At 47.7% G+C, this 24,552-nt stretch overlaps 1 protein-coding gene across 2 annotated transcripts; it reads left to right on the forward strand.

The window, feature by feature from the left end:
- Positions 1–2,364: 2,364 nt before the first annotated feature.
- On the forward strand, positions 2,365–15,502 carry LOC146042100 (zonadhesin-like). Of its 2 annotated transcripts, XM_083162011.1 has the most exons (7): positions 2,365–2,629; positions 5,871–5,921; positions 9,482–9,891; positions 11,492–12,008; positions 12,492–12,670; positions 13,247–13,531; positions 15,116–15,502. In XM_083162011.1, exons 1-7 carry the CDS (start codon positions 2,395–2,397, stop codon positions 15,356–15,358), a joined length of 1,920 nt encoding a protein of 639 aa, XP_083018137.1. In that variant the 5' UTR covers positions 2,365–2,394; the 3' UTR covers positions 15,359–15,502. The 2 variants fall into 2 exon arrangements, with proteins under 2 accessions (XP_083018137.1, XP_083018138.1); XM_083162012.1 differs by lacking the exon at positions 13,247–13,531.
- Positions 15,503–24,552: the final 9,050 nt, after the last annotated feature.

Genomic DNA, 24,552 nt, shown 5'->3' on the forward strand with positions numbered 1-24,552 from the left:
ATTGTACTAATGTGTGCCCTATGTACGGCGGTGCCCCTGGTAGTACACGGACACCTCCTCTGCTTCCCCACATCCCAGCTGTATTTTGTACTGAGCATTGTGCTGCTGTTACCTGTGCTGTTGTTGTGTCTCAGTCACTGTAATGTTCTGTGTCCCCTGTATTGTACTAATGTGTGCCCTATGTACGGCGGTGCCCCTGGTAGTACACGGACACCTCCTCTGCTTCCCTACATCCCAGCTGTATTGTGTTCTGAGCATTGTGCTGCTGTTACCTGTGCTGTTGTAGTGTCTCAGTCACTGTAATGTGCTGTGTCCCCTGTATTGTACTAATGTGTGCCCTATGTACGGCACTGCCCCTGGTAGTACACGGACACCTCCTCTGCTTCCCTACATCCCAGCTGTATTGTGTACTGAGCATTGTGCTGCTGTTTCCTGTGCTGTTGTAGTGTCTCAGTCACTGTAATGTGCTGTGTCCCCTGTATTGTACTAATGTGTGCCCTATGTACGGCACTGCCCCTGGTAGTACACGGACACCTCCTCTGCTTCCCTACATCCCAGCTGTATTGTGTACTGAGCATTGTGCTGCTGTTACATGCGCTGTAGTAGTGTCTCGGTCACTGTAATGTGCTGTGTCCCCTGTATTGTACTAATGTGTGCCCTATGTACGGCGGTGCCCCTGGTAGTACACGGACACCTCCTCTGCTTCCCTACATCCCAGCTGTATTGTGTACTGAGCATTGTGCTGCTGTTACCTGTGCTGTTGTAGTGTCTCAGTCACTGTAATGTTCTGTGTCCCCTGTATTGTACTAATGTGTGCCCTATGTACGGCACTGCCCCTGGTAGTACACGGACACCTCCTCTGCTTCCCTACATCCCAGCTGTATTGTGTACTGAGCATTGTGCTGCTGTTACATGCGCTGTAGTAGTGTCTCGGTCACTGTAATGTGCTGTGTCCCCTGTATTGTACTAATGTGTGCACTATGTACGGCGGTGCCCCTGGTAGTACACGGACACCTCCTCTGCTTCCCTACATCCCAGCTGTATTGTGTACTGAGCATTGTGCTGCTGTTTCCTGTGCTGTTGTAGTGGCTCAGTCACTGTAATGTTCTGTGTCCCCTGTATTGTACTAATGTGTGCCCTATGTACGGCGCTGCCCCTGGTAGTACACGAACCCCTCCTCTGCTTCCCTACATCCCAGCTGTATTGTGTACTGAGCATTGTGCTGCTGTTACCTGTGTTGTTGTTGTGTCTCAGTCACTGTAATGTTCTGTGTACACTGTATTGTACTAATGTGTGCCCTATGTACGGCGCTGCACCTGGTAGTACACGGACACCTCCTCTGCTTCCCTACATCCCAGCTGTATTGTGTACTGAGCATTGTGCTGCTGTTACCTGTGCTGTTGTAGTGTCTCAGTCACTGTAATGTCCTGTGTCCCCTGTATTGTACTAATGTGTGCCCTATGTACAGTGCTGCCCCTGGTAGTACACAGACACCTCCTCAGCTTCCCTACATCCTAGCTGTATTGTGTACTGAGCATTGTGCTGCTGTTACCTGTGCTCTTGTAGTGTCTCAGTCACTGTAATGTTCTGTGTCCCCTGTATTGTACTAATGTGTGCCCTATGTACAGCGCTGCCCCTGGTAGTACACGGACACCTCCTCTGCTTCCCTACATCTCAGCTGTATTGTGTACTGAGCATTGTGCTGCTGTTACCTGTGTTGTTGTTGTGTCTCAGTTACTGTAATGTTCTGTGTCCCCTGTATTGTACTAATGTGTGCCCTATGTACAGCGCTGCCCCTGGTAGTACACAGACACCTCCTCTGCTTCCCTACATCCCAGCTGTATTGTGTACTGAGCATTGTGCTGCTGTTACCTGTGCTGTTGTAGTGTCTCAGTCACTGTAATGTTCTGTGTCCCCTGTATTGTACTAATGTGTGCCCTATGTATGGCGCTGCCCCTGGTAGTACACGGACACCTCCTCTGCTTCCCTACATCCCAGCTGTATTGTGTATTGAGCATTGTGCTGCTGTTACCTGTGCTGTAGTAGTGTCTCGGTCACTGTAATGTGCTGTGTCCCCTGTATTGTACTAATGTGTACACTACAGTATGTACGGCGGTGCCCCTGGTAGTACACGGACACCTCCTCTGCTTCCCCACATCCCAGCTGTATTGTGTACTGAGCATTGTGCTGCTACTTGTTTCCTGTGCTCCATTTCAGTTCTTCAGTTACTGTTATGTTAGTTCTGTGTACCCTGTATTGTTCTAATGTGTGCCCTATGTATGGCACTGCCAACCACTTGTGGCACTTTATAAATAAAATGTAATAATAAAATATTAAAACTATTAAAATAATGAAAAAGTTTTTGTTTTAAAAAATGTTTGGAGAGGCTCCTTAATGCCAGTGAGCGTTCTCCTGTTGCTGTGTCTGAAATCAGGTGCACAAATAGAGCTAGCTGGAAAACCTGACCTGGCAGGTGGACTGATTTCCCTGCTTATTGCACTGCCTCTGGTTCTGGGACTCCACTGGTTAATGATCAGGCCCATTGATTGCAGAAGGTATATGAGAGCTGAGCTCAGCCTGTTGGAGGGAGCATCTGGTTGTGCTTTGTGTAGGGTGAACGCAGACAGAGGTAGGTTACATCTCTGGGAGACTTGCTTTTGGAATGGATTGTGTTGTGTTGTTTGTTACTAGTTGAAGTTGGCTGTGCAAGATATAAAAATGTGTAAGATATAGGTTTAAATTGATATAACAAATGAGAGGGACACTGGGACATTTTGCTTATCTCTCACAGATGTTGGGACTGAAAGGGTTAATAACACTCTTCGTTCATCTGACCCAATGTACCTACCAATCGGCTTATACTGTAACTGTCACCCAAAGCGATGTTGATACATCGGATTGCTACACATCCCCCATACTAACCTATGTGGGATGCGATTGGTGCAGGAGGGATTCCTCCTGTGATCCCTCACGATACATTCAGGTGATAGTTACAGGTGTTTTCAGGGATTTATCCGCAAATACTGAATAACAAATGAGACTCTATATCCCTTACTGGTATAAGTGGTTACAGAACTCCCCAAGTGTAAACCCTAAAAATACAGGGAGGATGGTTCTATGCGAATACTGCAGTTACCTACCTCAGATTTCCAAAGATCAATTAGTTGTGGATATAGTTATGGTATATTCTGTACTTTTCGCTATATATATATATATTTTCTAGTATTGATGATGTTTGTAAATAACATAAATCACATTTGTCTCCCCATCACACACTCCCTGCTCCAGCTACCCCACTCTATGCCCCCCCCCCCCTGCTCCCCATCACACACTCCCTGCTCCACCTACCCCACTCTATGCCCCCCTGCTACCCATCACACACTCCCTGCTCCAGCTACCCCACTCTATGCCCCCCCCTGCTCCCCATCACACACTCCCTGCTCCAGCTACCCCACTCTATGCCCCCCCCCCTGCTCCCCATCACACACTCCCTGCTCCAGCTGCCCCACTCTATGCCCCCCCCCCTGCTCCCCATCACACACTCCCTGCTCCAGCTACCCCACTCTATGCCCCCCCCTGCTCCCCATCACACACTCCCTGCTCCAGCTACCCCACTCTATGCTCCCCCCCTGCTCCCCATCACACACTCCCTGCTCCAGATACCCCACTCTATGCCCCTCCCCCTGCTCCCCATCACACACTCCCTGCTCCAGCTGCCCCACTCTATGCCCCCCTGCTCCCCATCACACACTCCCTGCTCCAGCTACCCCACTCTATGCCCCCCCCTGCTCCCCATCACACACTCCCTGCTCCAGCTACCCCACTCTATGCCCCCCCCCCTGCTCCCCATCACACACTCCCTGCTCCAGCTGCCCCACTCTATGCCCCCCCCCCTGCTCCCCATCACACACTCCCTGCTCCAGCTACCCCACTCTATGCCCCCCCCTGCTCCCCATCACACACTCCCTGCTCCAGCTACCCCACTCTATGCTCCCCCCCTGCTCCCCATCACACACTCCCTGCTCCAGCTACCCCACTCTATGCCCCCCCCCCTGCTCCCCATCACACACTCCCTGCTCCAGCTACCCCACTCTATGCCCCCCCCCTGCTCCCCATCACACACTCCCTGCTCCAGCTGCCCCACTCTATGCCCCCCTGCTCCCCATCACACACTCCCTGCTCCAGCTACCCCACTCTATGCCCCCCCCCTGCTCCCCATCACACACTCCCTGCTCCAGCTACCCCACTCTATGCCCCCCCCCCTGCTCCCCATCACACACTCCCTGCTCCAGCTACCCCACTCTATGCCCCCCCTGCTCCCCATCACACACTCCCTGCTCCAGCTACCCCACTCTATGCCCCCCTGCTCCCCATCACACCCCCTGCCTCAGCCACCCCACTCTATTCTCCCTGCTCCCCATCACACACCCTGCTCCAGCCACCCCACTCTATACCTCCTGCTCCCCATCACATCCCCTTATCCAGCCACCCCACTCTATGCTCCCTGCTCCCCATCACATCCCCTTATCCAGCCACCCCACTCTATGCCCCCTGCTCCACTTCACACACCCCCTGCTGGGACTTGGGAGAGGAGGCTTCTTACTGCAGTGCCGGGAGCTGCCTGGGGACAGATGGACAGTCGGGACACGCAGCACCCGACAGCGCCGCTTACACACACTGACATGAGCCGGTGCTGCTGCGGAAGGTTGGAAGATGCCTTCCACAGCAGCACCGGCTCATGTCAGAGTCTGTAAGCGGCAAGAGCTGCATGCCCTTACAGGATGTCCCCAGGCATGTTAATTCCACTGATCAGCATTTAACCACCCTAGGCAATGAGCATGTTATCCCTTGGGACCAAACATTTTATCCCCACTGGGCAATGAGCTTGCTGTCCCCACTGGGCAACGAGCATGCTGGCACCCAGCAAGAAACCCCAGGCAAAGACCATGTAACCCCTGGCAAAGAGCATGTAGGTAAGTGGCACTTATGTGGCATAATATGTCATGGGCATTACGGCATGTGGTATATTATGTTATGGCACATGGCAGTGGCGTAATAATAGCACCACAGACCCCGCAGTGGTGGGGAGGCGCCAAGCAAGTGTGGGCGCCGGGGTCTGCGGAACTATTGTTATGCTACCTCTACCTGCATTATCCTGCTGCGTCTGTAGTCGGGACTGCAGATCTACTAATCTGAGTCCCGGCGCTCCTTACGAGTGAAAGGTCCATCACAAAATTCACACCCCCCCCCCCCCAAAACCTTAGAGCAGACCGTTTTGGTTTTTTTAAATGCTAGAGGAGGCAGCAGCGGTCTCCTCTAGCATCGTTACAAATGGTCTGCTGTAAGGGGGTGGCCATTTTGTGATGGATGTTTGACATTTGACTCATAAGGAGCCAGGAGGAGCACCGGGACGCAGATTAGTAGCTCTGCGGTCCCGACTCCTGGCCAAATACAGACGCAGTGGGGGAGGCTGGCTCAAATTTAGGGGGGGGAGAGCAAAAATGGCGCTACGCCACTGGCGCATGGCAAAATGGGTAGTGTGGCATAATATGTAATGGGCATCATGGCATGTGGCCTAATGTCTAATGGGCATTACGGTGTATGGCATAATGTGTAGTAGGCATTACGGTGTGTGACATAATATGTAGTAGCTATCCGTTCAGAAGTGATACTGTCTGCGCTTGGGGCATCAACAATACACCCACCATCCATCCTTGCTCCAGGCAACTACTAGTGCTTGAGGGGGTGGGGTCCCCAGAAATATCAGTGTATGGGGCCCTAAGATTTCTGTTGCCAGCCCTGCCTATCACAGAAGTGTTATATGATCACTGTTACTTCTGCTCTGTAACTTTCTGATTGGTGTATTCTAGCAATGGAAAGGAATTTCTTCCAGTATGTCTGCGCCTTCCTGTGCCTGACAGGTAAGTGGATTTGGTTCTCATTTATTTGCTTTTGGAACACTTCACTATCAGCACAATGAATAGGTGGGGGGTTATTGCAGAAATAATCACGACTGCATAAGTGTTCCCTAACTAAAGATGTCAATGGGGCAGACCATAGTTACCTACATTTTCTGTCTCCTCTCCTGGAGGTGGGGACTCATCACCCGCCCCAGTACAGAAAATACCACACTTAGCAGGTTTACCGTTTTAACCCCCACCCCCTCATGGTAGAAATGGCATCATTTTAGCCCCTCCTCTGAAGAGCCGTGTATTGAGGTATTTGAACAGCAAAGTGGGGGGGATGCGGTGGGACCAAGGGAATGTGGGGGGGGGGGGGGTGGTGGCATTCCGGGAGGTTAGGCAACAATGGGGCCGATTTTTTTTTTTCAAAAGGCTCTTTCACACCACACAGTGACCTGGGTCAGACCTGTGATATTTATGCAGTGTGAAAGGGGTATTACACAGGGGCTGTGGCTGATTAAGACCAGGTGCATTGCAGGCTTGACAGGAGTCCTTACTCGGCCAGTGGCGAACTTGTATCTCCCATAGTGAACTGTTGCATTGAATTTTAGGTACTTATGTAGTATCTGGGCTGCCGATTTTTTGATTGTATGCCTTAAGTTAAGGCATACAATCAGATGCGATGCGATATCGCATCGCATCCGATATCGGATGCGATATCGGATGCGATGACCCGATTTTTCCATAGGAATCAATGTAAAAATGATTCCTATGGAAAAATGGGTCCTTTTCATACCCCTACTATCCAAGTGGGCATGGAGTTGGATATAAACCTGTGGCGAGCGTAGCGAGCCACCGAGCCCGAAGCGTGGCGAGCGATGCGAGCCCCGCGAGGGGACGGTATTCGTCCCCTCGCGGGGCTCGCTTCGCTCGCCACGCTTCGGGCTCGGTGGCTCGCTACGCTCGCCACAGGTTTATATCCAACTCCATGCCCACTTGGATAGTAGGGGTATGAAAAGGACCCATTTTTCCCATTGAATTCCATGTTAAAATGGACTCAGTCCATTTTAACATTGATTCCTATGGAAAAATCGGGTCATCGCATCGCATCGAATCGCATGGTCGCATGCGATGCGATGCGATCTCCCGATCCGACCCGATTTAGAAATCGGCAGCCCAGATACTACATAAGTACCGAATTTTACATAAGGACTTCAACATTTGGGCCTGAAGGCCCTTTGGGACAGAGCTAGAATAATTGCCCCAAACTTAACTTCATTTTGCTGTAGGTAAGGGTAATCCAATTTGAGTGCGCTACCTACCGACCTGCCTGGTAAGTGGTTCAGTTGAACTCTATGCCCTCCCAAATCAGTCAAAATTTTGGAGCAGCTAATGTCTGGTTGCAGGTCATTGGCAGCTTAAACCAGGCATGTCCAAACTGTGGCCCTCCAGCTGTTGTAAAACTACACATCCCAGCATGCCTTGCCATTTCCTGATGGCAAAACTGTGGCAAGGCATGATGGGACTTGTAGTTTCACAACAGCTGGAGGGCCATAGTTTCGACATACCTGGCTTAAACTTATCCTAAAGGGTATGGGTCATTAGATCAACATGCTTTGGGTCAACCACTGAAGCTTCACATGCCTAAGGTCGACAGGGTTGGAAGGTTGACACAAGCAACTGGAAATCGGCACTCAAAAAGGTCGACATGAGTTTTTCACGTTTTGTCAACATGGACTCCGTCGGTGTACTGCTTGGCCCGCTGTGCTCGCCACACTGTGCTCGGGTATGATTCTATTCTCCATCCGTGCCCTATTGCCTTGATGACTAACCTTGACACTCCAGCTGTTGAACTAACATTCCAGCATGCTCTGCTTCAGTTTTGCTTATTGGCCATGCTAAATCTGGGATTTGTAGTTCTTGACACACCACCTGTTGGTTAGCCATCAAAGCCCTAGTGCATGCTTGTCCAAACTATGGCCCTCTAGCTGTTTTGAAACTACAAGTCCCACCATGCCTTGCCACAGTTTTGCTGTTAGGGGATGCTAAAACTATGGCAATGCATGCTGGGATGTGTAGTTTCACAACAGCTGGAGGGCCACAGTTTGGAAATGCCTGCCCTAGCGGATAGTAGGGCATAAAATACTGTCTGTCGGATAAAAAAAAAAACATGGAAAAACTAATTTCGACCTTCCCATTGTCTACCTGAGCCATGTTGACCCAATGACCGCATCTCAATACTAAACACGATTTTGGATTGGCCATCTTTGGTATGACAAGCATGAACTGTAATGCAGTGTGTTCTGCAGTATATACTTTGGAGAGAAGTAGGTCTTAAATGTGCATCTGTATGTAACTGAAAAGATTGATGCCTTGGTTCATTTGTCCCATGGACACTGTATCGTATAAAAGTGCTACAGACCCATATGGCTGGACTTATTTGATTGGACAACCGCTGGTTTACAAGATCATGGTTTTTAGGATACCTTTTAATTACAGAAAGGGGAGATTAGTTGCTGGCTCAGTAATTGTATTACCTGTATTCAGAGAAATACTGGAAACATGACCTGTGGCGGTACTCCAAGATTGCAGTACAAAGCCACTTTAAACTTCAATCCTTCATTATTAAATGATTCTCAAACCTGAATGACCGTATTCTCTTGGATTCTCACCATGGTGGGCCTGTCTTGGTTAGTAAACCCCAGTTTTCGGTGCCTTTAGAATGGCAAACAGCAGTGTCTAACTCACCTGAAGCAATGGAGGATTATGGCAGAAACCAAAAAGGTGTCAGTCATTTTATGAAGCGCAGTCCTGCTCAATAAATTAAATGTCCATACTGATTAAGTCTCAAAAAGACGACATTTATTAAAAACATACATAAAATAATTAATATACAATATATATCAATTGTGCAGAATGATCAAACAGACAAGACCTACAATATACAACATATAAAATATATAGAAGATTGCGGCTTTTAAACAATATGATGCTGTATATTTATCATAGAGTTCTATTAGAGGCAATGGGTGTTCTATAATTACAGTCCTTCTTATGGGTTTCAAACCCTGTTGGATGATGCGCTTATTGGATAAATGATATAAGGGTCAGTCTGTCCAAACTTTTACCAGATCTGTAATCCGGAAATATTTAGGTTGGAAGTGTTGCTCTTACTGAGACCACCCAATTGGCTATTTGTAATCCAAAGACGTGCTGTGTAGCTAGTAAATGCGGGACCAGCACAATGGGGCTCACTCAAAAACTCGTTTCTCCAACTTAAATTCTGCTCGGCGGCTTCCTCAGTCTGATTCACCTGAAGCAAGTCTCCCTTCTATACTGTACCAGAAGTGGCTATAGGTGCCCAATGCAGCTGCAAACAAAATATGGAATTTGCTAAATGTGCATGAGAACCTTACAAGAGAACTCTGCATTGGTCATTGCTTCTTATCTTAAAAAAATATATACAGTAGATACTGAATGTATTATGTCTAATCTAAACATGGTATTTGTCTTATGTGAGGTGTTGTCAAACCTTAACCTCCTATCTTTTATTCCTCTTCCACCCCTGCTGCACACAGGATCTCTATTCATGACCTCTCTGTCTGCACTACCTACTTTATCAGACTATTCACCAACAGAGTCTACAGTTCCGCCAAGCAGCTCTACCACTCCACCACCCGTTTCTATGCCAACAGCAGCTACAGGAACCCTGGGAAATTCTATAAACCCAGAAGGTCTGTCTTCAAGTACAACCAGTTGTATTGTAAAGATTACCAATAATTCCGTCCAGTTTGATGTTCTCAAATTGCAACTGTTTTCTGGAGACTGCAGCTTGGTCTTGGCACAGCTATGCAATATTAGTACATCTACAGTAATCTATTCCGTAAGCGTCAGGAACCAAGGATATGACCATGAAACAAGTCTCATATTGGAAAGCTACGAGAGTTTCTTTGTGATGCATATGACTGGTGAAGAGAACGCTGTATGGGTAAGACAAAATGTCAGACTTTACAATTATTTGAGGTAGAACCTTTTACAGTTCTTGTGGCATTTTAGAGATCTAGCATTTTGTATTGCAATCCATGTTTGCATTAGGTCTCTAGCATAATATCCTAGATCTTAATTTTTTTTATCTAGTTTAATTAAAATAAAAGGCAAGTCTGGGCACTATCTGAAAGAACGGCCATGAGAACTCTACGACATGGTGGTTAACTTGTTGGCATCTATTAAACTACTTGAAAGGACATTGATGTTGTACGTTGGAATACTGTGCTCTTGGATCAGAGATTCACAAACCTGGTCCTCAAGGCATCCTAAAGGTCTAGGGCAGTGGTAGCCAACCCTATCCCTTGAGAGCTACCAACAGTTCACATTTTCCAGTCAACCTAGCTGCTGCACTCATTAATCACTGACGCATTTTAAGATACACAGATGGAGCTAATTAGCTCACTTGTGATTCTGTGAGGAGACCTGCAAAACATGCACTGTTGGTAGCTCTTGAGGACTAGGGTTGGCTACCCCAGGTCTAGGGTCTAGGTTTTTAGTATATCTATGCTTGGCCGCAGTTGACTTAATTAGTACCTCGGACAATTTGATTTAATCAGCTGTGCTGATCCATGTATAAACTTAAAACCTGGAGCCCTATGGTGCCTTGAGTACCACATTTAGGAACTGCTGTCCTAGAATTCAAATGCTATGAGCATGTAAAGCAGGCATTCCCAACCACGGTCCTCAAGGCACACCAACAGTGCAGGTTTTAGTGATATCCAGGCTTTAGCACAGATGGTTTAATACGAATCCCTCAGATACTAATTAAGTCACCTGTGCTCAAGCCTGGATATCTACAAAACCTGCACTGTTGGTGTGCCCTGAGGTCCGTGTTTGGGAATGCCTGATGTAAAGTATTACTTGATCATAGTATCTGCTATTGTGGTATTTGCTCATTCTGCTTTGAGTCGACCATATATATTTTTTTAAATCTATAGATCTATCTTTATGCTTTAGCTTTCCTGTCATTCTTATGAACTATTGAGAGCAGGTAAGGTCATTGTGGTGGAGTGTACAGACTTGGTAATCTAAACAGGCAGACGGCACTTCTAATGATTGGATGGGTCTTGTTTGAGGGCTGCAATATATAAACCTCACTTTCATGTGATAGAAACTTCTTGGTGTGAAGTGGAAATAATTTTTATAGACACTTGTGCAGTTTGGGCCTTTTCCCATCCAATGACGAGGCACAGAGCCAAGGAATCAGATGAACCATGTTCTTAACCTCCCGGTTCGATGCATGGTCCTGTACACATTGGATTAGAATGGAAGATTATCAGTACTGCACCAAGGATCCATTAGATCCTATAGTAGGGGATGGGTTAATGCGATCCCATTGCCCTCTCAATGGGGGGATTGGCTGCAACATCTCGCCTCAGAAGACTCAGTAGTGGATGGGGGGGCTTTATAAGACCTTGAAGAGCAAGATGTATCTGGTGCAATGCAAAATAACTCACGGTCTTGGTTAATGAGGCCAAGAAAAAGCTGGCTGTATTATAATAGTATTTATTAATAACTAATTTGATGTCTTCCCTTCTCAGGTCAATGGGTTGCTGACAGACCTTCCTGCCTACCTGCTTCCTCAATCACTCAAAGTGAGCGGTAATGGCTCTCACTTGGTACTGGAGGCAGACTTTGGTCTGGTTATACAGTGGGATCAAGATGGCCTTCTAGAAATGTTGCTTCCTATTGCTTACCAAAGTGACCTTTGTGGAGGATTGTGTGCAACTGAGAATGAAACCATAAGAGATGTGGGGGCTTCCTATGAACTATACGAGCCCCCACACCAATGTCTTCTAGCAGCAACTGGTAATATGGTCTGTAGCATGGCTAAAACGAAAAGGTTCAACAGCTGCAGCCTGTTCTTGGGTGACGATAGCCCATTTGAGGCCTGTCACAGTAAAGTCAACCCCGATGATTACTTTGCCTCATGCCAGAGTTTTCTGTGTGGCAGCATAGAAGATGCCAGTCTGATCTGCAAAGATCTTGAATATTATGCGGTTCGGTGCCAATCACTTGGCGTGTCCATAAAGCCTTGGCGAAATGCAACCTTCTGCCGTAAGTTAAATGACATGGTCCTTTCTCAAGATATCTTGCAGTAGGTAATATTAGACTTAATGGCTAAAGATTAAATTTCAAAGTGTATCCCAGAGGTTCACAAATGTGGTCCTCAAGGCACCAAACAGTCCAGGATTTGGGTATATCCATGCTTGGCCACAAGTGACTGCTGACTGGTTTTTCCCAGACTCTCATTGCAGTTTAATGGAATAAAGTTACGGTAATATGGTCTCATAGGGCGTATTTGATTTGGCCAGATCCAAAAATGATAGAGGGTAAAGTGGCAGCTAACAAAACGATCTGGCCTCTCCACCCTCCTGTTGGAAGTAATTGAACTCTAATTGAGTCTAGTTGTGTTTTTTTTTTTTTTTTTTTTTCTGGGTGGATGCTTTCCGGGCTTTTCTTTTTGTTTGGGTATGGGTGAGTGAGGACACATTGCAAGGCATGTTGCTTGTAGTTTATTCTTCTCTGATTTATTTCCAGCATTCCCGTGTCCTTCAGGAGGGGAGTACGAACTTTGCCTAGAACCTTGTAGTGACTGTACAGCAGACAACTGTTCTGGGGCTTGTATGGAAGGCTGTCGCTGCATGGATGGACAAATGTGGAATGGAAGCGACTGTGTCTCTAGGGAGATGTGCAAGAATTATGGACAGGAAAGCCAGGTACGTAGCCTCCACGCCTTGGTTTGCACTATGACATGATTGAGTGTGGTATATTGGTAAACCATATCTAGGTTGACCCTGGAAAAGGTAGACCTCAGTTCTCTTTTTGGTGTCACTGACATCTGAGCATGTTGAACCCCAATTAGTACACGGTCCCCTCTCATGGACTGCTAAGCTATTGAACAGGTGGCTCACATTCACAATCCATGTCCATGTGGATGGTATAGTGTGAAAGGTCAAAATAGACCATGCCAAAAAATCTCATATTGACCATAGCCATGTTGACCTTTTTTGCGTGTGATGATCTTTTTGACCATGGAAATTATATAGCTTTGACCTTGACCCTTGATGGTTAACCTTGACACTCTAACTGTTGACTTACACATCCCAACATACTCTGCATCAGATTTAGCATGTCCATATAGCAAAACTGAAGCAGAGCATGCTGCGATGTGTAGTTCAACAGCTGGAGTGTCAAGGATGGCCATCAACGACCTAGACCCTGTCAATCAGCATACTGTTCCAGCTTGAGCACCTTTCCCATAATGTAATCCTGGTTTCTATCTTCAAACACAGACAAGCACCCCTGTCCCAATCAGGCCAAAATACATCAGCTGTGACCCGAACGAGGAATCCCAGCAAAATTGCTGCCTCTGTACTGTGGGTGGTTCAAACATCACAGCATTTGACTTTTCAAGTGGTGTGGCAGGAAGTGGTGCGTATGACCTACTGAGGAATTGTGACCAGTCTATGCCAGAGTGGCTGAGGATTGTCCTTCACCTAAATCCACCTCTGTCAGCCAGACTCCTCGTATTCTATGAGCAAAGCTTTATCACCATAAATTCTGTCCTTGATGTTTTGGTGAGTGGGTATATCTTCTTTTTTTTTTTTTGGGGGGGGGGGGGGGGGCAGTAAATAATTCAGATGATGGACATTTTCTACTTAAAAACAGTATGTATGTGGACAGTGATTGCTGAATTACTCCTTATAGGAGTATGAGCCTTTTTCTTCTCTAATATATTATTTATTCAGTTTATTATATAGCGCACACAGATTCCGCAGCGCTGTACAGAGAGTAGTTGAACAGTCACATCAGTCCCTGCCCCAGTGGAGCTTACAATCTATATTCTGTACCACATGTACATGAATACTAATTCATTCTAGGGTTAATTTTTGTTAGGAGCCAATTAACCTACCAGTACATTTTTAGAATTTGGGCGGAAACCTGATTACCCGGAGGCAGGGGCCTATCCAGGAGAAAACGACAGGGGGGGGCACCATGATAGGGGAGGGGGGAAGAGGGGTGTTAGTGGTGATGAGGAGAGCAGAGGGAGGATGGGAATGGGATTACAAAGAGGCCCTGGCATTTAAAGTACATAGGCAATCCTTGGGTTCAAAAGTGAGGGAAGTAGTTGTGCGTGTGCTCTGTGAAAGGGGGTGTGGCCACTCAAAATGAAGAGTGTCATTGAGTGTAGTGTACCACTTCTACATATTATGCAACAAAATAGTAGACCCCATTATACTTGCTCCTTACACATGATGCCAAAAGGAATAAGCCAAAATTTACATAATGCCACATGGGTTGAGCCAAAATTCACATGCCAAAAATGTATACTGTAATGCCAGTTACATGTTAAGTCTATTACAAATTATGCTCTATAAGTGCTGCTTACCTACATGCTTGTTGCCAGGAGTTCCATGTTCGTTGCCGTGTGGGATTACATGGTCATTGCCATGTGGGAATTACAGAGACTCTGCATGAGCTTAGACATGAACTGGGTTCCCTGGCCAAATAACCTTTCCTTTGGGAACCCCGCCCTGGAGAAAATGGATTTGAGCGCATCCGCCACTGTCTGCGCGGATTGAGGAGAGCGCTACAGCTTCTGTGTATCCACAGTGAGGATATATTGTTTCCCTGAGCTGCTGGGTATAGCTAGGGGCCCCACAGGATCTACACTAACCCGTTCAAATGGTTCTGAGAAAAGTGGTAAAAGAAGTCCTGGTTAGTCTCCCTGGGGCACTTGGATCCATGTTTCTCTGCATAGTAAACGTTCAGTACTGTCCTTGCCTAATTTATTGGTGGCTTGCACTTAAATGTTGGCTAAGGTGCCTGCATGGCTCTTGATTGGTTACACCATACCCTATTCTTAAGGTTGCTAATAGCACAACCAAGATGTTACAGTTGGGTGATAATATGGCTTCCTCAAGCTGTAGCAAACTGCTTAACTCTATGCTCATCAACCATCACATTTCCGACGCTTGCCGTATTCAGTGCTGCTGGGAGAACCTTTTCTTCCCACTTCCTAACTCTATACATGGATGATCTAGTGATATTTTCTGAAATACCTAGTTTTGTTGGCTTTTATCTTGATCTAAAATATTATATGTTGTGGATAGTTATTCATCTTTTTACCTTTTTTAATTTATTTTGTACTCTTCCACCAGGTAAATGGTTTCATGGTAGATCTACCTCTTACTTTGGCTCCAGACCTGTTCATTTCCAGATGGATGGATGTAGTGTCCATTGGCCAGCCAGGAAAGATAGACCTTACATTCAGCTCCTTCGGAGAACTTACCATTGAGGTGGCTAAGTGTTTCTCTGTAGAATATTGTGGAGCCTGTGCTTCCAGGAACATCTCGGCTTACACTGTGTACCCATGGAGAGCAGAGGACTTGTCCAACTGGTAACTGGTCACTTGTTGCTGCGACACTACATGGTATTTTATGCTTTGCAACTATTTCATCTACCATTATGCTACTAATGTGACCTAGTGTTGGTGTTTGTGCACCACATCTGTGGTTTCCTAAAGAATAAAATACTTTATGCAAATTCCTGTGTTCATTACACTCTGAATAAAATACCACATTTCACACAACTTTGCAATTTGGGTTTCCAAATGCAGTCCACAAGTTCCTCCTTCTGGGGAACATTGGAGCAAATGCTCTGGGGAAGAAATTGGTTACACCATTTTTTCTTTTTGTACACTAAATACTGTAGAATACAGTGACTAACACTATAGATGGTCTATTGTATTGGCTTTCAAACGTGAACCGTTTCCGAACAACTTCTTCTTTTTTTTTTTTTTCAATGTTCTGTAACATACACACAAAGATAAAAGACCAACCTGTACATTCTAAGCACATATTCTCCCACCTCATGATAAGGTTCTGGTCTCTTCGTCCTGGTAGATGCTCTCTGGTCCAGTGCACAGTCTAAGGATCCATACCCACAGCAAAATAGGAAGAAGTTATGCTGCTTTCCCACTGCCAAGCCGTTTAAAGAACCGGTATTTTTAAACTGTATTTAAAATGGTATTAGCTTTCACATTGCAGTAGGTTACCGTTTAAGTACCATTCACATCAAAGTGAAACCTTTTAATCCCCTTGTGTCCTCTGGTACCTGTCCTGCCCTGTTACCTTGTTCCCCTGGTATCTGGCAGCAATCCATCCGGGCAGTGCAGTAGGCAGCGGCATGCCAGGGCTCCTAGTCGGCAGGTCCCCCACTGATGCTGGAGCATGATTCAGGAGGAGGCTGCAGCTCGTGCACACACAGCGGGGGCGCTGGGGATCCGGGCAGGTCTGTGCTCAGGAGGAGGTAGGTCCATTAGATTGTTATTTCATCGGCGGGGGTCCATGCTGCGAATAGGAAATAGCGGGCCTGAAAATTACATATGCGCATATCTAATGAGCCACTAATTAAATATGCACATTTAATGAACGGCTCCGCTATTTCCCATTCCCCTATGAAATGACAGTCTTCTAATGGACCTTCCTCTGCTTCCACCTCCTGAGCACGGACTGTGCTGCCCGGATCCCCAGTGTCCCCGCTGTCTTTGCACCAGCTGCAGCCTTCTCCTGCATGAAGCTTTCATGCATCAGTCTTGGTCCTGCGACTAGGAGCCTTGGAATGCCCGCTGCGTACCATGCTGCCCGGATGGATTGCTGCCAGGTACTGGGGGGGGGCGGTACCAGCTGCAAAGTACCAGGGGAGGGTGGGGGGCCATGACAGGTACCAGGGGAGGAGGAAGACTAGTGTGGGAGCCTAAATACCGTTTCAGAGCCATAAACTTGCCATCGGTAATCCTTATGCCCCGACACTTTAATAACTTAATCTAAACTTATCTAACTTATACTAAAAGAAAGAGACAGACACAAGTGCTGGCGTTTCAATATGAATGTCAAATTTATTATTGACAACTATTTATATATATATATATTGATCTATAAAAGAGGGTGGTGGCCCTAAAGAACGGTCATAGAGAAAAGAAGGGTAAGATGACATCACACCATTCACACAGCGTTGGTGTTCAACTCTTCCACGCAACCCACCCGTGCGGATGGTGCAGCCCATCCCCTGTCCAAGGGGCATGGGCTCGTGGCGTATCATTGAGGGGAGAGCGCACCCCACTAACCTCATACCAGCATTTGAACAAGGACCATTCTTTACCGCCGCCAAGAAAAGATTGAAAAATAGGGAGGGAGGGTGGGGAAATTCGAGCCAGAGAGGCAGATCACCTGACCCTCTGGCTATTCCTAACTGCAGGAACTCCTCCCCTGCTCCCTAATTGGCTATTTGCTGCAGCATCATAGCCCCCTTAACAACACAACTTAAAGTGCAGGCATCTCGGATTCCTTCAGCAGTTTATGGCACCTCTAGCTTAATCAGCCCTCGGTTCTCTTTCTCACTGCATAGAAAATAGCTCTGAAACGTGTAGGACTCTGCTCTTTAAACGTGTTGAAATACCGGTTATCTTTAACCGGTTAATCAACTCTGGCGCTTTCCCACTGCAGCCTTAAATGTTTAGAAATGGAAAAAGAAACGGCAATTTACCGTTTAAGACCTGCAGTGAGAAAGGGGCATTACAGTAGTTGTATATCTTGACACCATAACATTTGTCAGATAAATAGATCATGGTAGCACATTGCAGATTTCAGGTAAATACACTGACTCTAGATGCATTATAAACACATAAATCTTTTAGAGAGTCTAAAAGGTAACTGTGGTACCATTGCCGTGACAGAGTAGATAGACCTGTCTCTCAGTTTACTGTTAAAGCACAAACCACAATATTTTAGAAATACAATCCAAGCATGTAAAGTCATAGGGCAGTATTCAATGTACATTATCGCGGCGCGCAGCGAATCCTGTTTGGGATTCGCTGCACAGTCGCCGTGTTCCGGAGCCTCGCTGTCCCCCTATTCAACGTCGCAGGGGCTCGCTGCCCCTGACGGCGAATATTAACCACTGCGTCGTCCTGCAGGGAGCTGGGGGATAGCGGCAGGCTCGTAAGTCTCCCTGCATGCCCCAGAACGTATGTGGAGGGGAGGAGGGTTCCCCGGGAGCCAGGCAGCACAAGCTCCCCCCCCCCCCCCCCCCCCCGGAGAGCTAGCAGGGGACCGGCTCCCGGCCCCCTGCTGGCTTTTATGTGTAAAAAAAAAAAACATTTATATATATATATATATATATATATTTGGCTACATCTGTCACTCAAAAGTGTGTCTGAAGCTGTAACGCTGGGTGGAGCCTCTGACTCACATGACTGACTCACACGACAAAGAACCAGCCCAGTGAGCCCACAGACAGTGCAAGACACCCTCTGCCTCTCCATGTTACACAGCAAAGACACAGCTACTCACCAGACACACCAGGTGAGCGCCCCACACCTCCATACCTCCCAACATGACCCTCTCCAGGAGGGACAGAATGCTCTGTTTGTGGACTTCCATCTTAATTTATGATTGTCATCACCTGTTTTAAACAGGGTAATTGATAAGAAAGGTGTTTAAGCACAGGTGATGGTAATCCATAAATTAAGAAGAAAGTCCAGAAACAGAGCAATGTGTCCCTCCCCAACCCCCCCCCCCTCCCATTCACGGCAACCCCACGATTAAATGGCACATGCAAAACACTGACATGGCTATGGTCGACAATGAAAAAGGTTGACATGAGTTTTTGAAGATTTATTTTTCAATGTTTTCATATTCATTCTTATGTATCGAATGGACACCAATGAAATGCCACACTTATGTCAACATTTACATGTGTTGACCTTTTTGTGTTGATTTTTTCTTGTGGCGATTCGCGGCACCCCCCGGCGACCCCCCTCCTGCGATTCACAGCACCCCCCCCAATTTGCGGCGACTCCCATGATTTGCGGCCCCACCCCGTGACTCACCCCCTCCTGCGATTTGTGCCAACCCCCCAGCCCCCCCCTTCCTCGCGGTACCCCCCACCCCCCGCGACCCCCCCTACCGCGATTCCCCCCCTGTCATTGCGGCAACCCCCCGCCCCTGTGACCCACCCTCCCACGATTCACTGCAACCCCCCGCGTCCCCCCCCTCCCACGATTCGCGGCACTCACACCCCCCGCGACCCCCCCTCCCGCAATTCACGGCATCCACCCACGACCCCACCCCCGCTCGCGATTCACGGCAACCCCAGGATTAAATGGCACATGCAAAACACTGACACGTCTATGGTCGACAATGAAAAAGGTTGACATGAGTTTTTGAAGATTTCTTTTTCTTTTTTGAATGTTTTCATATTCATTCTCATGTGTCGACATGGACACCAATGAAGTGCCACACATGTCAACATTTACATGTGTTGACCTTTCTGTGTTGATTTTTTTTGTAGCATTTTTTTTACAGTGACAACTATGTGCAAATCAACCTAGACATCATCAACCAATTCTTTGTATAATATATAACACCTGGGGCGAAATGTAATAGGGTGCGTTTTTTTAGACTAAAAAAAAATCGCACCAAATCGCACCTTTAAAAATCGCGTTTTTTGCCGCGAATTCGCATATGTAATGAGATGCGAATTAGCGGCAAAAAAATGCGATTTGCCGCGATTTCCAGTCATGAAAATGTGCGCATTTTCAGTCATGAAAATGTGCGCATTTTCATATATGCGATTTTGGGTAAAAAAATAAAATTAAAAAAAAAACGGCGTGGGGTCCCCCCTCCAGAGCATAACCAGCCCCGGGCTGAAAGAGCCGGTCCTGGTTTCATAAAATCACAGGAACAAACAAGTTGGGGTTCCGTGCATTTTATAAAACCAGCACCAGGCTCAAGGGCCGGTCCTGGTTCCCAAAATACGGGGGACAAAATGACTAGGGGTCCCCCGTATTTCAAGAACCAGCACCGGGCCCAACCAGCCAGCAGGGTAATGCCACAGCCGGGGGGAGACTTTTTATACAAGTCCCCCCGGCCAAAGCATTTAGCCCTCTGACCGGTCAGCATGGGCAGGGGTCCTGGGGGAGTGGGGACCCCCCCAAAGAAGGGGTCCCCCCCCTCCAGAACTTACCAGCCCATGCTGAAGCCCGGGGCTGTCCTCGATGCCCCTGGGCGGTGGGCATCGAGCTGATATTTGGTGTAAAAAAATAGATAAACTATTGTTTTTTACTGTGGCACTACAAGTGCCAGCAAGCCTCCCCAGCAAGCTGGGACTTGGAGAACCACAAGTCCCAGCCTGCTGGGCATTAAAGGGCCCGCTGGCACTTGTAGTTCCACAGTTAAAAAAATAGTGCACAAAACACACTGACACACATTTTAAATAAAACTTTAATACACACATTACACACATACTAATACTTACCTATCTTCTTCCCGTAGGTAGCCCTGGTCCTGATGTCCTCCGGTCCTGTGTCGGCGTTCCTCTTCATGTCGACGTCCTTCTTGAAGTCGACGTCCCTGTCGGCGATGGCGTCCGGTGTCCGGTTCCGACGAAATCCATGGAGGAAGCTGTGGAAGGAAACCATACTCACCTGTCCCAGCGCGACGTAGTCCAGGTAAGGGTCTTGGAAAAAAAACAAACCGACACCCGAATCCAAGCGGACACGACGGAGACGCACGTGTGTTTGTTTACATCGTGCGGCTCCGCCTCCCGAATGCCGCTATTGGCCGCCTTGCGGCCTAGCGGCTCCTGATTGGCCGCTAGGCCGCAAGGCGGCCAATAGCGGCATTCGGGAGGCGGAGCCGCACGATGTAAACACCGTGCGTCTCCGTCGTGTCCGCTTGGATTCGGGTGTCGGTTTGTTTTTTTTCCAAGACCCTTACCTGGACTACGTCGCGCTGGGACAGGTGAGTATGGTTTCCTTCCACAGCTTCCTCCATGGATTTCGTCGGAACCGGACACCGGACGCCATCGCCGACAGGGACGTCGACTTCAAGAAGGACGTCGACATGAAGAGGAACGCCGACACAGGACCGGAGGACATCAGGACCAGGGCTACCTACGGGAAGAAGATAGGTAAGTATTAGTATGTGTGTAATGTGTGTATTAAAGTTTTATTTAAAATGTGTGTCAGTGTGTTTTGTGCACTATTTTTTTAACTGTGGAACTACAAGTGCCAGCGGGCCCTTTAATGCCCAGCAGGCTGGGACTTGTGGTTCTCCAAGTCCCAGCTTGCTGGGGAGGCTTGCTGGCACTTGTAGTGGCACAGTAAAAAACAATAGTTGATCTATTATTTTACACCATTAATCAGCTCGATGCCCACCGCCCAGGGGCATCGAGGACAGCCCCGGGCTTCAGCATGGGCTGGTAAGTTCTGGAGGGGGGGGACCCCTTCTTTGGGGGGGTCCCCACTCCCCCAGGACCCCTGCCCATGCTGACCGGTCAGAGGGCTGAATGCTTTGGCCGGGGGGACTTGTATAAAAAGTCTCCCCCCGGCTGTGGCATTACCCTGCTGGCTGGTTGTGTCCGGTGCTGGTTCTTAAAATACGGGGGACCCCTAGTCATTTTGTCCCCCGTATTTTGGGAACCAGCGCCGGACCTTGAGCCTGGTGCTGGTTTTATAAAATCCAGGGAACCCCAACTTGATTGTTCCTTGGATTTTATTATACCAGCACCGGCTTTTTAAGCCCGGGGCTGGTTATGCTTAGGAGGGGGGACCGCACGACGTTTTTTTTTTTTTTTTTGTTTTAACTATTTTTTTACAACAGAACCATGCACAGATCTCAATGATCTGTGCATGTTTCTGATAAAAGCGCCAGGCAGAACCTGGTCTATTTTTTTTGCGATTTTTAGTAAGCTTTACTAAAAATCGCAACCCATTAAATATGCGACTTCTATCATTTTTAATGGGAAAACATCTGGATGCGATTTTTAGTCTAACTAAAAATCGCACCTTTAAAAAATGCGATTTTTCCCGCAAATCGCACCCTATAAAATATGCGATTTTCGGGAAATGCCCGAAAACGGCATATTTTACGGGAAAAATCGCAAAAAAAAAAAAAAACGCCTCCCATTACATTTCGCCCCTGTTCTGTTTTACTGTAGGTGTTTTAAGTCAGATCTTTTACTGCTACTATTATTGTTTATGTAAATGCATTCTGAATGACAGCAACATCCTACCATCCTTCTACAAGAATATATAACCAACTAGTTGATTTATCGAGCCCCGTGCCCCCCCCCCTCCCGCAATTCACGGACCCCCCGTGCACCCCCCCCACGATTCACGTCACCCCCCGCACACCCCCCCTCCCGCAATTCGCAACCCCCCCTCCCGCAATTCTTGCCCCCTCTCACGCTTTGCGGACCCCCGCCCTCTCCCGCAATTCGCTGACACCTGCGCCCCTAAGCCCCCTCTTTAGTCCCCCGTAGACTCACACACCCCTATCACTACCCAGCTTCTTGCTCTCCTGAACCATAACTTCCACCACTGGGGAGTCGCTGACGCTGTGTTTCCCACATGCAACTATCATGCTTTATAGCCCAGCCTCCTGCTCTCATGTACCCTAACTCCCACCCAGTAGGAGGAGACACTGACTCAGGGCCACCATCCTGTACTCCTGTACTGCCACACTGGACCCTCACCCACTGGCAGAAGCTGCACAGTATCTCCCACCCTCCTCTTTAGTCCCCCTTATGTCCACTTACCCCTATCACTACCCAGCCTCCTGTGTTCCTGTGTCGTGACCTCCGCCAGTGGGGAGCCGCTGACTCAAAAACACCCTACTATACTATTACACACACACACACCTAAACAACATGCACACACAGCCCCCCCACACCCAGAAATGTCACTGTACCATCCACACTATCAATGTACATCTTACTCTGTAACCGCTTTTTAATTAAACAAAACAATACACACCCCCTCCACATCATATGCTCTCTATTTAACAGATTTCACCTATAACTCAAGTTGCAATACAGGCATCTGTCATACAATTCTAACCATCTTTCTCATATACAAATGTTCACAAATTAAGGGGGCGCAGCCCCTTACGCCGGTGTGAAGAGCGCCCGTAGGGCGCGATGAATCACCTAGTATATATATATATATATATATATATTTTTTTTTTTTTATTAAATATATATATTCATGTGCTATAAGCACATGAATAAAAATAACATGCCCCTTCACAGAATAAAATTCCTGAGTTTTTGACACCAAATGAAAAAAAAAAAACTTTATTTTAAAAGTTCACTTCCACTTCACCATGAAAAGATGGCGGTTTGCTACACAGCGAAATTCACTTAGAAAGACGGAGAGAAGTGCATGTTGAATAGGGTGACTCACTTTCTGACACAAAAAATCACCTTCCAACTTGAAAATAGCACAAATTCGCCGTGAAACAGGGCGGAATATCCTCATTGAATACTGCCCTTAGGGCTATTTCACACTGTCCAGCTCCTGCCGCACGGCGTAATCCCACACGGCTTAAAAGCTGTGCCGTCCCTGCAGTGTGTAATGGACAGCTATGTGTCCATTCACATCGGGACGGTCACAGCGCAGCTGCCGGATCTTACCACTGCAGTGTCCGGCTGCCGTGCCGTGGCCGTCCCGTCATCACAGATCAGTGTGTGCTGAGAGCGATGGGGGCCTTTCACACACACCGGTAATTTGGTGTGTGGTTTAAAGCCGGTTTCACACACTCCGGCTCCTGCCGGACGGCGAAAACCCGCACGACCAGGGAGCCGTGCCGCACACAGTAGATCATCATGTAGGGCAGGGGTGGCCAACCGGTCAGAGGCAAAGAGCCGAAAAATATCGGTGGTCAAGCCAAAGAGCCAACATCATGCGCGCGCCGAAGGCGTGCGCGCCAAAAAGGGGTGTGATCGGGGGAGTGGCCAGGGACGTGATCATATGACACAAGGGGAGTGGCCACATGACAAAACTTTATGCCCCTAGTGCCAGATATGCCCCCAACAGTGCCAAACATCATATGCCCCCCACAGTGCCAAACATCATATGCCCCCACAGTGCCAAACATCATATGACCCCACAATGCCAAACATCATATTCCCCCCCGTGCCAATCATATGCCCCCCAGAATGCCAAACGTCATATGCCCCCCACAGTGCCAGTCATATGCCCCCCACAGTGCCAAACATCATATGCCCCCACAATAACAAACATCATATGCCCCCCACAATGCCAAACATCCTATGCCCCCACAATGCCAAACATCATATGCCCCCACAATGCCAAACATCATATGCCCCCCAAAGTGCCAAACATCATATGCCCCCCACAGTGCCAAACATCATATGCCCCCCACAGTGCCAAACATCATATGCCCCCCACAGTGCCAAACATCATATGCCCCCCACAGTGCCAAACATCATATGCCCCCCACAGTGCCAAACATCATATGCCCCCCACAGTGCCAAACATCATATGCCCCCCACAGTGCCAAACATCATATGTCCCCCACAGTGCCAAACATCATATGCCCCCCACAGTGCCAAACATCATATGCCCCCCACAGTGCCAAACATTATATGCCCCCCACAGTGCCAAACATTATATGCCCCCCACAGTGCCAAACATTATATGCCCCCACAGTGCCAAACATGATATGCCCCCCACAGTGCCAAACATTATATGTCCCCACAGTGCCAAACATTATATGCCCCCACAGTGCCA

The sequence above is a fragment of the Crinia signifera genome, chromosome 19 (genome assembly GCF_055691185.1).
Source record: "Crinia signifera chromosome 19, ASM5569118v1, whole genome shotgun sequence".
Classification (NCBI taxonomy): domain Eukaryota; kingdom Metazoa; phylum Chordata; class Amphibia; order Anura; family Myobatrachidae; genus Crinia; species Crinia signifera.

Coding starts and splice junctions, on each gene's coding strand:
- LOC146042100 (XM_083162011.1), top strand. CDS start 2,395: ATGCCAGTGAGCGTTCTCCTGTTGCTGTGTCTGAAATCAGGTGCACAA. Junction 2,630..5,870: donor TAGGGTGAACGCAGACAGAG/GTAGGTTACATC, acceptor GGTGTATTCTAG/CAATGGAAAGGAATTTCTTC. Junction 9,892..11,491: donor GTGAAGAGAACGCTGTATGG/GTAAGACAAAAT, acceptor TTCCCTTCTCAG/GTCAATGGGTTGCTGACAGA.